The sequence below is a fragment of the Ascaphus truei genome, chromosome 2, assembly GCF_040206685.1.
Source record: "Ascaphus truei isolate aAscTru1 chromosome 2, aAscTru1.hap1, whole genome shotgun sequence".
NCBI classification, from domain to species: Eukaryota; Metazoa; Chordata; class Amphibia; order Anura; family Ascaphidae; genus Ascaphus; species Ascaphus truei.
This window is the reverse complement of record NC_134484.1, coordinates 352,003,003-352,017,502: the sequence shown is the minus strand read 5'-3', so window position 1 is coordinate 352,017,502 and position 14,500 is coordinate 352,003,003. Positions and strand designations below refer to the sequence as shown.

General features: G+C 41.7%; 1 protein-coding gene across 2 annotated transcripts in view; it reads left to right on the top strand.

Moving 5' to 3' along the window:
* The window catches only part of CPVL (carboxypeptidase vitellogenic like), a 186,978-nt gene that overhangs the window by 23,921 nt on the left and 148,557 nt on the right, over nucleotides 1-14,500 (top strand). For both annotated transcript variants that reach the window (XM_075586856.1, XM_075586855.1), the window contains 2 exons: nucleotides 8,666-8,871; nucleotides 9,261-9,379. In XM_075586856.1, the coding sequence (XP_075442971.1) occupies nucleotides 8,682-8,871; nucleotides 9,261-9,379 (309 nt within the window). In that variant the 5' untranslated portion in view covers nucleotides 8,666-8,681. The remainder of the gene's footprint in view (nucleotides 1-8,665; nucleotides 8,872-9,260; nucleotides 9,380-14,500) is intronic.

The following is a 14,500-nucleotide window of genomic DNA, read 5'->3' as shown; positions in this document are numbered from 1 at the left end:
CCCCCCCCTAACCCTGACCTTCACCCACCCCTACCCTTCACCCACCCCTACCCCTGCCCTTCACCCCCCCCTACCCCTAGCCCTTCACCCCCCCCCACGCCTGCCCTTTGACTGACGCACGCACACACCCTGACTGACGCACTCACACACCCTGACTGACGCACGCACACACCCTGACTGACGCACGCACACACTGACTGACTGAGGCACACACACACACGCACACACTGACTGTGTGTGTGTGTGTGCGTCAGTCAGTCTGTGTGTTTGTGTTTCTGCGTCAGACTCACTGACGCGCGCGCACACACACACTGACTGACTGACGCACACACAATGACTGACGCACACACACTGCATTAAGCTGTAAAGGAGGGAGGGGGGGAACTGGATTGATGTGAATGGGGGACAAACAGAGAGAGGGGGAGGGGTGAGGAGAGAGAGAGGAGCGGGAATATTACATCCCGGGCAACGCCGGGTCTCTCAGCTAGTATAAAATAAACGTAAAGAGAGGGTGCATACCATTCAATGATGGATACAAAAAAAGGAACAACAGGACAGTCACTCTTATACTCCCAGAAAGTGAATATATATATCATTTACGTGAATCACTATCCGTATTTGAAGTGTGTGTGTACATAAATATATATATACATACAAATGAGCATACAGTAATATTTCCATTTGCTATTTGCCTTGCTATGGAGGGTTTTTGTCACTTTTTTACTCACATAACTTCACATATACATACATATATAATATATAATATATATATATATATATGCAGTGGAAGTGTATTGTGTGTATTTACCTACACACTCACTCCACATTTCAGTAACATACATATACATTTAAATAATATTCACATATACACGTTTGCTATAAATGGAATTATTACAATTTTACATTATATACACGTGCAATGAATGGAATAAACACTGTAATAAGTTTGAAATCGCCTATCCGAGCTGCTATGCATGGCTGATCCCTTTTCTCCAGCTTCCTTGAATGTACTCTATGAGGAAGATCATGTGACCAGATGCTAGTGCACGTTTAGAGAGAGGGAGGGCAGTGCTGACAAAGGGGTGTGCCTGGGTTTGTGACAGGCCATGAAGGGGCAGTGCCTTAGCAAATGCTTGTTAAAATAGAATACAAGAAAATTGGTCTTTCAAAGTTGTTTTTTTAAAAACAGAAAATGCTAAAAGTATTATTTCTTACTACAGAACTGATTTATTAAAAAAAACACACATGCAGAATATAGACTGAACTGCAGCTTTAAGCTCTTTATTCCTTCTTGTTTCTGTATCAAATGTATGAAACCTGTTTTTATATGCTGCAGATTTCTTACACTCAACACGGTTCCTCTAGAAATTAAAAAAAAGGAGGAAAAAGGACAGATCGATGCACCAAAACATGAATCTTCCTATTTTACAATTCCTAAAGGATTCCACAAGTCCATGCACTGAAGTGAGGGAATGTAAGGAAAAATAACACTAACATTTGCAGCATGTCAACTTGATAAATAGCCAGTTAAGTGTATATATTGCAATATTTTCACTTTTTCGGGGGGGGGGGGGGGGCTACAACAATTGTGATACATCATTGCAAACTTTTATATGCCAGGATTACTCGTGCGGCATTGTTTTTTAAAGTGTTATACTTTTTCATATATATGTGTGTGTGTGTGTGTGTGTGTGTATATGTATATATCTATATCTATATCTATATCTATATGTATATATATATATATATATATATATATATATATATATATATATATATATATATATATATATATATATATATATATATATATATGAGAAAAAGTATAACACTTTAAAAAACAATGCCGCACGAGTAATCCTGGCATATATATATATATATATATATATATATATATATATATATCACCTTTTCTGTACATAGCGCTTCACAGCAGTACTACACGTGACATAATATAACACATAATGGGAATAAGCTCTTCAAGCATCTAAGTAACATTAGGAAAAAGGAGTCGCTGCCCCGAAGAGCTTACAGTCTAAGTAAAAGGATGTTCGTCTGTGCTGAATTTCTTGACAACTTGAGTGCTTTGAGATGTTCTTTCATGAGCTTCTTATGCAAAAAGCTGAAATCAACCACTGCAAGTACCTTTTTTTGGTGCATAGTGCAAGTGAAGTGATCTTACAATGTCGCTGATGCAACTTGAGATAACAGACTCAATACTTAAATACATTCAGGCAAAATGGATTGAAGGTGTTAGAAAGTATTAACTCATAACAGCGTAGTCATGTATTGATCTGTTCCAGCCACAATAATTGCCCTCATTTTCTATCACAGATCCACGGTTTGTTTCCTAATCTTTTATATTTTTCTTGGTCGCAATAGTTTTGCTCCTTTTCAAGGGTACAAAGAGGCCTTTAAATAGAAATCAGAAAGTATTTTAAATCATTCCGAAAGTTTTTATGCTGGTAATGTTTGTCTGTATCCTATGCCAAGACTTGGTGTAACTCTCACTGCTTCTGTCATTTTCTTTTCCTAACTGCCTGAGAGCAGAAATCTAACCTTCCTTGTCCTTGTGATGACTCAGGTTAACATTCTTATAACCCCCCCCCCCCCCCCCACCCCCACTCTCTTTTAACATCCTTATTGTAATTAAAAATAAAGCAAAATCTTTGAAAAATGCAATGATTTTCCAAGGACTGATATCAGGGAGATTTGGTGTTTGTGAACCAAGAAATAGCCTTTTAATGGAAACCGATTTTTTTAATTTATTTTTTTCCCTCCTCTTCACCCTCCATGGCAGTCGGACACGAATGGGTTAAGCCCTCTCCTCAGCTGAGCGGGACAGGCATAAAAGTGCATATTTTTTTACCTGTCCCTGCTGAGCAGGATTACCTAGGGGGAGGGGGGTTCTGGGGGTGGGTCGTTTGTGTGTTTGTGTGTGTGTGTGTGTGTGTGTGTGTGGGGGGGGGGGAGTGGGCCGTGTGTGTGGGGGGGGAGTGGGCCGTGGGGGGGAGGGGAGTGGGCCGTGTGTGTGTGGGGGGGGAGTGGGCCATGTGTGTGTGTGTGGGGGGGAGGGGCGTGGGCCGTGTGTGGGGGAGGGGAGTGGGCTGTGTTTGTGTGTGGGGAGGGGGGGAGTGGGGTATGTCCTGGGCATAGAGTTAGGCCGAGCTCATGGTTGTGGTGCCCTGCGCGCGCTCCATTAGCCACAGCGATGTGTACGCTAGCTGCAGGAGATCGGTCGCGACGATCGGGGACGGGACAAACGCATCACAGATGCGTCGCTGAGCTGGTTAGCCCCCATTGGCTGAACTAGCTCACGTGACGCTGACGTCACGCTACTGCAGCCCCAAATTTCAATTTGAGTTGTGGTGGCAAAATGCAGCAGCGTCGTCGCGCGCAGCGCTGTGGGCACTTTAACTCCATTAGGCAATAAGGTAAGAGTCCTGGAAGTGCGTGCGGACGCAGCGACGCCGCCACCATGAGCTTGGTCTTATGATGACAAGTACATGGTTACAAATATATAGTTACATTAAGTGAACAGGGTTATATTTAAAGACATTGCATAAACAGTTAAAGATTATATATGTTATGGGCGTATGTAACAGTTACAGACCAGGTTAAAATGTGACACCGCTAGTGGTGGCTTTGAGAGTCTCTAGTAGATTGTTCCAGTTGTGATGTTCCAGTTGTGAGGTGCACTGTAAGAGAAGGAGGAGTGGCTCGAGTACTTCCCATTCGTGTCTGACTGCCGTGGCGGGTGAAGAGGGGAATGGAAAAGTTATTCTTACAATAATTTTCTTTCCTTGTCCATGGTGCGGGGAGTCTGGTGTATCGTTTCTGCTTGGGGAAAACCATAAGGCTGCCGATGGAAAGGAGGAGGAATCTTTTATATACGGGTAGAGTTAGCACTGCTTCACATTTTTGGTGGGCATGCCCGCAACCATGCCATCACAACCCAGTCGATCACGTGATCTGAAAGACGTGGCGCTAGAGTCCAGCATTTAAAGGATGAAACTGAAGTGATTTCTTTGAATAGCCCATTTGCCATGTTGTACATTAAACCCACTGGGCCCAAAAAAATTCAACCTCCATTTTTTACACTTCATCAGTTACCTGCCAAGAGGTTACATTTTAAGCGGTGTAATATTAATTAACAAAACATTTGCCAGCCTGTAATGAATGAATTGGACATGGAACATATTGTTTAAAAGTCTGCATGTTACACAAACGAGGTAATTCTATAATAATATAAAATAAGTCCCTAAGGACTCTGTTAAGCAGTCTTCTAATTAGAAGGCACCAGGACTGACTTATTATATACTTGCACTTTAATATACATTTCAGCAACTTTTTTTTTTCAATAAGCAATAGTAATAGTCCATATACAGTAATAATAGTAATTCTTTTTGGTGTTGCCAAGAAGCTGTTAGTTAAGCACATCCCATATCATTTGACTTAGCTCTATTTGTTAGACTTAATTAAAATATAAAAGACATTGTGGCAAGAAGACAAATCAAATCATACCGAAGACAGATGACTGTTTCTCCTGTAAAAATAAATGTTATGCTGTCAGATTCTAGGTGCAAGCGCGTGTATGTGCAGAGCATGGACGCCGCCATGAAGATGGCATCTGTCTAAGTGTTGGAGAGATGCAGTTATAAGTGTTTATATATTGAGACAACATTTTAAACACTTCTTTTTTTTTTTTTATTTTTTTTTTAAAGAGCAGGGTTTTTTCTGTCATTAAAAACTGTCAATCTAGCAGTGGATTTACGACATGGTGGGTTTATGTGGTTTTCAATGGGAAAAGAATGGTATATAGATCTTGCCCTTGAGTTATGAAATCAGAATTCAACAGATGTGTGTTTTGGACCAAACACTGGAATTCTCATATTTCTACACCAGTGACCTCTGGGGGAAAACCTATGACAAATGGTAATGTTCTGTATGGGGATTTCAGTTTTATGTTGTATCCTATTATTTTAAGAAACTATTCTGCATCTATTGTAACTGTATGTTCTTGTAAACTTTTTCTGCAATCTGAAGCACTGCATTTTTATATATTAAACAATTCTTTAATGAGTAATGCTTTGGGGCTCTGATAGAAAATGTAAATACTCAACAAAACGTGCAACAGTTCAGACACATTTTTCTACAACAGATTTTTGTGGGTTGAGTGCATAGTATTTTCTATAATAAACAGGGACCTGAGACCCTGGCAGATGTATATCAATTATACATTTTACATCCTTCTCGGGTGGTAGCAGCAGATAAATATGATTGCAATTGAGTAAGGGGTTAATATTAACTAATTGAAGTACCTTGCACGGGAGAAAGGTGCGTTGGCTAGAGTAGCCCTGTGTATTAACCCTGGTTGCATATATGTCACATGCTCACTTGTGTGCTGTTCATGACAGGTGGTATATTGGGATGGATTGAGAGGAGATATTGTTCATTTGAGGGACCTTTGTGAAGATGAAAAGTGGGAGCGCTTGCGAGCTTAGTATTAACCCTTGTCCTGTATGCAAGTCACATGCTCACAGGTTTGCCATACGCGACACCTCCCAATAGTTTTCTATTTGGGCTCCTGAAAAGGACAGACCCTCATACAGTAGGAACAGCGTGAGGTAATGCTAGTAGCATATTTAATGTGTTAAATACTCGATGCATTTTTTTTTTTTTTTTTTTTTAATCAGAGAAGAGAAGTATTTGAGCAACTTTTAGGGCCATATTTACTGAATGGTTCTGTTTCATTGAACACCTGGTGCAATAAGACACCTTGCAGACTATTCCATATATATTTATACAGTATATCCCTTAATGTCTCCATAGTAACCAGAGAATTATGTAAATATACAATCTTTAATCTCTTTGATCCAGAATATGTTATTTTTTCTTCCACTGATGATGTTCCATAGTGTATCCAAGAAATAAAGTGGAAGAGGAAAACTTACCGGATGAGGTTACAACTAGAATAGGACTCAAAGACCATATGAACTATGTTTTTGCACAGGAAGCAGCAATACTACTTTCCAATTTCTTTTCCTTTTAATTATTTTTCTATCTAAAGCACGTGACAATGTATAAATCTGTCAAAATCCTGATATTGTGCCTAACATAATGGCCACTTCAGTCAGTGTAGCTCAGCAGCTACAATGTATCTTTTTTTTAAAATAAGGGAACATTATCTATTGTTACAGTTTGCAGCTCAAACTGCTATTTGCAACAAATTATCCCAAACGGGAAAGTGTTGCAAAGATCTGGCACTGCTGGGGAGTTGGGTTAAAACCTGCTTTAGAAATCAAAGGATGCTTTAAAATGCATTAACAATGTCATTGAGTTGAGTAAAAACAAATAAGTTACTATTATCTAATACTACAGAACTGATTTATTTAAAAAATATTAGATTTCACATGTTCTGCTGCTTGAAAATGTTACTTTAACCCTTTCAACTGCAATGTGTTGCTGGCCCATCAAACAGCTGAAGGATTACGTTGACTTGAATATTTCTGAAGAAGCTAATTACATTAATAAATAGGTTAAAAAAAGATAAAAATGTTGCCCTTTTAAAATGGTCGCGATTGTTGATTTCTTTGTAATAACATTTCTTTGTCACAGCCCTTGATGATTGCAGCTATCACTCCTTGGCCTAGTTATGATTTCAATTATCCAACTAGAAAGCTACCAAGATCAAAGATATGAGAGACGACACAACCAATAACAAAGTGTAAAGAGGCTCTCTATCTCGACTTTTATTTTCCCAAAATAATTCTGGTTCTAGCTCGGAAGCAGTATGGGAAGTAAAGTAAATATACTTGAAAATATCATGTTAAATTACGACTTCATAGGAAATAGCACTTTAACCGTTTCAGGATGTATATGAGAAACCGTGCATTCTTTCCTCAGTTCATCACGCGTCCATCACTATCACTGCTAACAAAAGGTGTCGTTCTTTGATATTTGTTGTACCGGGTGTTAAATATAGGCATTCTAGACTAAATTTGCATAGCAATTTAAAACATGTTAAATTATGAAACAGCCATTAAAAAATAATAGAAAATGTGTTACATATCTGAATGTTTTCATTTGGAGAAGAGCCAGAATACTCTGTGAGCAGTTCAGATGCTTCATAAGAAAGTATTTAAACTAGCTGAGAGGGGAAGAGAAGTGAGTCAGGATAAATCCACCTGACCCCTACCCTCCCTGCAAGAGGTAGCGATTGGGTGGGATATTACACCAGGGAACCTAGCCATGGGGGAACAGAAGACGGCTTGAATAGGAAAAATATTAACACTGGCAGAAGGTGGTGAACAGGAAGGATTAGGAAAAGCAGTAACAAAAACCTTTGGGCAATGTGTACAAATGCTTGTAGTTATAGAAATAAAATCCCAGAACCAATGGCAAAAATGACTAGGGATGACTTGGATATTGTGGCTATAACAGAGACTTGGTACAATCAAAATCATGTCTGGGCCATAACTATACCAGGTTACACGATTTAGAAAGGTCTGGGTAGGAATGAATGGAGGAGGTGTTGCCCTTTATGTGATGGCTACTTCAGTGCAAGGTGCTGGAGAAAAGACTAACTCACTTTGGGTAGCCCTATAAACTAGCTAAAAAGTGGTAATTTGTACGATGGTGGTCTTAAGACCTCCAAGACGAGAAGAAGACTTTGATACTGTGTTATTAGAGCACGTGACTAAATTGTCCATTGTAGGGCAGGTAGTCATTGTGGGAAACTTCATCAGTGGGGTTTAGAATAAAGACAGAGGGTGAGTCATACCACACAAACTAAGGTTTTAGGAAGGGTGACTTTTCCGATGTTGGGAATTATTTAAGAGATTCTTTGGCAGGTGGAGGTATTTGCGTGAAGGGCAGGAGCAATGGGAAAAATTAAGACAGTCCTACTGAAACTCTCAAAACTGATGGGGAAAAAAATACATTATGGAGTTGCAAAGAGTGAGATTGGGCTGAAGGTGATGTCACTGCCTTTCAAGCGGGTGGTGGTTTAAATTCTGTCTCTTTATCTCCATGTGTCTCAGGCACCAAAATTAGATTAGAACACAGGAAAGAATGCCCCGCTTCAGCTGTGATTCAAAGTGGTGGTATGGTAAAGGAGGGTGCTGTTGGGTAAGGTATAATTGATAAGCAGAAGTAGAGAGAGAACCCAACATATAGCACTCACAATCCCCTACATACACTGGCTATTACAATAATTTCATATAATTGCCCCAGTGTATTTCATATTTAGGGATTTTTACACATATCCTATTGTAGTTAATTGATCCAATCAACCTCAATTAACTTATACTATTGATCCAGGGTAATCAATTTATCCGACATAGGATCAATAGCTTGCGTCCACCATATGTCTATTTTAACCATATTTATTTTAACATTTATGATCAATAAAGACTAAGTTTTTAATTTCTACACTTATCATCTGGACAGGGATTGTGAGTGCTATATGTTGGGTTCTTTCTCTACTTTTGCTTACCAAAATTAGATTGTAAGCTCAATGGGGTAGGGAATTATTGTGCCTGCAAAATTCTATGTACAGCATTGCATACAGTGTCAGCGATATATAAGGGAAACAAATCTAATCAAATGCATTGCTTAGAGGTGTTTGAAGTGTAAATGCTTGTTATTTTAATTTTTTTTATAGAGAGTCTTGTACCAGGATGGGGACGGCGACAACTTTATTGCTTTTTCTGTCGCTGAGTGGGATGCTGGAGCTAGGATGTGGTTATAGGTCAATGAACCCTTTCCGTTCCATGTTTAAGGGGGTCAAAGTTGACACAACAACAAGAGGGGACCCTGGAAATCCACTTTTTCTCACACCCTACCTGGAAAGTGGAAAAGCTGATGAAGGTAGGAACGGTTTGCAGAACTGGGAACAACTGTTTTCTTGCTCTGCTGTCAGCATGTCCAGGCCACCTGCAATGGATAGTGCAATACGTTTAAACGAAGGTTGTTAGGGAAATTGGGTGGGTATAGAAAATGAAAAAAGGGGGAAGGAAGAAGGATCCAGAGTAAGAGTATTTAGCGCGTGTCACCACGTTTGTAGTCCTAAAACCCTCCCAAACCACTACAGTAGTATATAATCTACTAGGAGGCAAAAAACAGAAGGAAAAGGCGATGCATACAGAAAATAAGAGAGGGGGGTGGGGGCGGGGGTGCAATGAGTGACGTTGAGGGTGTTTAGAATATATATACTATGCTACCACTTCAATTTGAAATAATATGCTGTTGTATTTCAGCAAGGGAGTTGAGTCTTGTAGGCGAGCTCCCAGGAGCAAATGTAAAGGGCTACGCTGGATATCTCACTGTGAACAAGACGTACAACAGCAATCTCTTCTTCTGGTTCTTCCCTGCGCAGGTTGGATAATGAATCCTTTCTCTCAATGATACATTAATGTATTGTTGCACTTGTCCCATCTGTATTGTTATATGCCCTGTACTGTAATTGTGTTGTAAACATTGTTAGTGGGGTGTGTGAGTGTGTGTGTGAGTGTGTGTATATATATTATATCTCTCTCTACACACACTCACTCTGCCGCCGACAGGGGGGGACAGAAGGTACAGGTTGCCCGGAGGCTGCTGGGGCCCGACTCTCTATCAGCTGCCTGCAGGCCTCTTCCTATGCCTGTCCCCCGCCGAGCTTCCATCAATGGTGGTGCGCGACAGGCCTCTGACGTCAATGCGCTGGAAGTAAGCTTGACCTAGCTTCCGGCGCGCGCTGGCATGGGAGGCCTGGTGTGCGCTGACGTCGGAAGCTCGACGTGGGGCAGAGTGAGGGAGATGCCTGCAGGCAGCTGATGGAGAGCCAGGCCCCAAGACCATCCACAAGGCAAGTGTATATTTTATATGTATTGTTTTTTTTTAAATATGTATTGGGTCATTTTTTATATGTATTGGGGCTTTTTTATATATGCATTGTTTTTTTTTTTTTATATGCATTGGGGTTTTTATTTATATGTATTTGTATTTTTATAAAAAAAAGTCCCAATACATATATTGGAGCTTTTTTATATGCATTGGCGCTTTTATATGCATTGGGGCTTTTTATTTTTATGTATTTGTTTTTATATATGTATTGGGGCTTTTTATTTTTATGTATTTGTTTTTATATATGTATTGGGGCTTTTTATATATGTATTTTTTTTTGTGTATTGGGAGGAGTGGGGGTATTTTTAATATGTATTGGGGGTGGGATTTTTGGTATGTATTTTGTTGGGAGGGGTTGAGTGAGAGTGGGATAATTGATGGAAGGTGGGGGTGGGTGAGAGGAAAGGGGGTGAGGGAGTAAGAGTGAGACGAAGGGGAGAGAAATACATGCGAGAGTGAGGGTTTAGTGAGGAAGAAGGCGTGAGATTGGGGGGGGAGAGAAATACATGGGAATATGGGGCTGCTGAGGTGTGAAATGGGGGTGGGGGCTTGCAATACCGTTGACACGTTGGTGTGGGGGTGTGAGTGTGTGGGGGGGGGGGGGGCGGCCCGGACATAACTAGTCCTGGGCCGTGAAATCTGTCAGCGGCCCTGCATACACACATACACACACATACACACACATACACACACATACACACACATACACACACTCACACATACACACACTCACACATTCACACACTCAGTGAGAAAGTGTTTGAAGGGAGGTGTACAGGTCCTAGCATTTTCCTGGGTGTGTACCTTTCCCCTCATCTGCACACTAATTAATGACTGCATTATAAAAGACAGTCCAGACACCTCCCTGGGCTGCTGGGCTGATCTGGAAGCCCACACACTGAGAGCCTCAGGGAGAGACTGCAGGTACAGGGTTCTCAGTGGGGAAAGAGTTTACTTCTCCCACTGCTAATGTGTGAGTAACTAAGACGTATTGGTTATAGCTCCAAAGTGGAGTTAGGTTCTTTTGTTTTTGTATCCTTGTTTTGCCCTGTAAATAAACCCTGTTAAAACGAATCCTAATTTTTTTTGCCTTTAATCCGGGACAAAACAAAAGACTCTGCTGCGTGACTAAGATATGTATGTATATGTGTATATCAGGCGCAAACTGGGGGGGTGAGATTTTCGGGGTTGGTCGGGGGGTGCTAACAGAGGCCCTGCGCTCTTCCCTAAAGCATTTAAATTAAATGCTGGGTGACCGTGTGAGGCCTCTGTAAGTTCTCTCACCTGTCTCCAGCATGTCGCCATGGCAACGCAACGTCACATGACCCTGTTGTGTTATTTGACACTGGAGACAAGGTAAGAGGGGGGAGAGAGTAGGCAGGGGGGCGCGGGGGAGAGAGAGCCGACAGGGGGCGCAGGGGAAACAGTTTGTACCCCTGTGCTAGAGTGAGGTGCACCTGGTTAATTCAGTCTGAACTCCTGATTGCTAAGGTGTTTAAAAGGTAGTCGGTAAGCTGCCAGAACTGAGAGACTTTCCCCAACCAGTAAGGACGCTGGTTGGTATGGTTCTCCAGTCCTGCTGGGACTGCTGGAAAACCAGACCCTTGAACAGAATCTCCATGAAACTGAACAAGCCGGCTGGACACAGGGCTTCTCTGCAAGGAACCTGCGTTTCTTTGTTTGCTGAGGGAGCTGAGCTGCCTTTCTGCATGGTGTCCGTTCCAGAGGGATTTCCTAGAGATTCCTGGGAGGGATTCCCAGCACCACAGTAAGGGCGGTATATTTTGATATACAGCTTTTGTGTTTGATTTGGTTTTACCTTAAAGGGACAGAGTCCCTATCATATCTGTTGTTGATGTGGAGAAATAAACTACACAAGTTTGTTAACCTAAAATACACTGTGTGGGCTCTTACTGACCCTACCGCAAGGCCATCCTGCCATAGGTGGTGTAGGAAGTGGGATGCCATGCCTCTGGGGGTCAGCAGAAGAAATTGTGTAAAGGCTACAAACCCAAGCAGAAAACAGGAGCAGGATTGCTGTGTTGGGAAAAACAAACGCGACTAACTTAGTCGAGGACAAACTTCTGAATAAGGAAGTGATGTGTCCTCTGGTAAGCGAGTCTGCATCTATAGTCAGAGTGAGGAGACTGCTACAGATGGTGACCCACGCAAGGAAGGAGTTCTGGGAGTAAAGTCTACCCCGTCGGGTGTGAAAAAAATGGGTTTTCAAAATGGCCGATTTTAATACGTTTTACAATGAGTTTGACCATACAAAACAGTGCCCTTTTGAGCCATATGATGTGGAGGATGATTCCTACATGGGGGAATATCTTTTCCAGCGAGCCAAGCAACAGCAAGCAACGCTTTGTGAGTATAAGAGAAATGCAGAAGCTTTTAACAATGAGTGTGCCCAGTATTACTGATGTCTCGGGAGCTTCCAATGTGAAGAGGAAGAAAAAGAAAATGGTTTCTCAACTTACAGCGGCAGTTACAGAAACGTTTGAGCCTGCAATGTCAGGAGAACATGCACCAGAAAGGAGCCGAGATATGCTACAGCCTAGAGCGACTGGCTGAATCGTCACGGGAATGGTGATAAACGAAAAGGATGCGCAAAAGAAATATCAATCCTTTAACCAAGCAAAAGATGCCTTGACTCAACCACTCCAATCTGCCAGGCAGGAGTATGATTTCCTTCGCGACCTATTGGAAAAGGAGTGAGAAGCTAACGCTGAGCAGAGGTGTCTCCCAACTTTACTTGAGTATGCATCTATGGAGAAGTCAACACGTCTTATGCAGTGTGAGTGGGTGCACGTTGACTGATCTTGAGACAGTAACCGCTACTGTTACCAACATGGATGAGAAGCAGACCAAGTCTGACAAAATAATGGCTAACCTGAAACAGAAGTATGAGGAGGCACTGATGGACTGGGATCTCTCGGCAAGAGGTTCGCAATCGCAGTAGAGAGTTGGAACACTGCGTTCCTATAAGCGTATCTGCAATGCTGTTGCAGCAGTAAAATTTGCTTTACACAGAGCACAGAATACAAGAATCACGTTAGGATGGAGTTGTGCAATAAAAACCCAGTCGTACTATTGTGCCCACGATGTCCGAAGTAGGTTCCTTGCCATGAAAGCGGCCGTTATACAGATTCAGTCTGGGACGAGAATTTATTTATTTATAAAATGTTTTACCAGGAAGTAATACATTGAGAGTTACCTCTCGTTTTCAAGCATGTCCTGGACATAGTTAATCTGACAAATAATACATGGTTACAAATACAGTTACATAAATGAACAGGGTATACATTATATACAATACATTGCATGAACAGTTAGAGAAGATGTATATTATAGGCGTATGTAACAGTTACAGACCAGATTAAAATGTGAGACAGCCTTAGTTTTGAATGAACTTAAACTGGTGGTGGATGTGAGAGTCTCCGGTAGGTTGTTCCAGTTTTGGGGTGCACGGTAAGAGAAGGAGGAACGGACGGATACTTTGTTGAGCCTTGGGACCATGAACAGTCTTTTGGAGTCTGATCTCAGGTGATAAGTGCTGCATGTAGTAGGGGTGAGGAGCTTGTTCAGATAGATGGGTAGCTTGCCCAGAAAGTATTTGAAGGCAAGACAGGAAAGGTGAACTTTGCGCCTAGACTCGAGTGATGACCAATCTAGTTCTTTGAGCATTTCGCAGTGATGTGTGTTGTAGTTGCATTGGCGAACGAAACGACAAATTGAATTGTAGAGGGTGTCAAGTTTGCTAAGGTGGGTTTGAGGTGCCGAGTTATATACTATGTCTCCATAGTCGATAATTGGCATTGGCATCTGCTGTGCGATACGCTTTCTGACCTGCAGGCTTAGGGATGATTTGTTCCTGTAAAGTACACCTAGTTTGGCATAGGTTTTGGATGTCAGGGTATCAATATGCATTCCGAATGTTAAGTGGGAGTCAAACCATATGCCCAAGTATTTAAAACTAGTAACAGGAGTTAGGGTGGTGTTAGCGATGGTTCTGATCTGGAGCTCAGTCACTGAAATCTTTAAAAATTTAGTCTTGGTCCCAAATACCATTGTACAGTCATGTCAGTGTTTAAAAACAGTTTGTTGTGGGAAATCCATTTTTCGAGTCTCAAAAAGTCAGACTGAAGTATGTGTTCAAGGTCAGAGAGGCTATGCCTGTGCGCATATAGGATTGTGTCATCTGCATACATGTGTATGGAAGCTTCCTTGCATGCTGTGGGAATATCATTGATGAACACTGAGAAGAGTAGGGGCCCCAGAACAGAGCCTTGTGGGACACCACAGGTGATATCCAGGGGGTTGGAGCCTGAAATGGACATATGTTGGGATCTACCTGATAGGTAGGACCGAAACCAGTTTAAAGCATGCTGCCCTATTCCAGAGCTCTGGAGTTTGTTAAGCAGAATAGCATGATCAACAGTATCAAAAGCCTTTGCAAAATCTAGGAATATTGCACCAGTGAGTTGTCCCAGTTCCATTCCACACTGGATTTCATTGCAAACTTTTAGCAGGGTAGTTACGGTAGAGTGTTTGGGGCGAAAGCCAGATTGGAATTGGCTAGGGAAATTCGTCTTGTTATAGTAATCGCTTA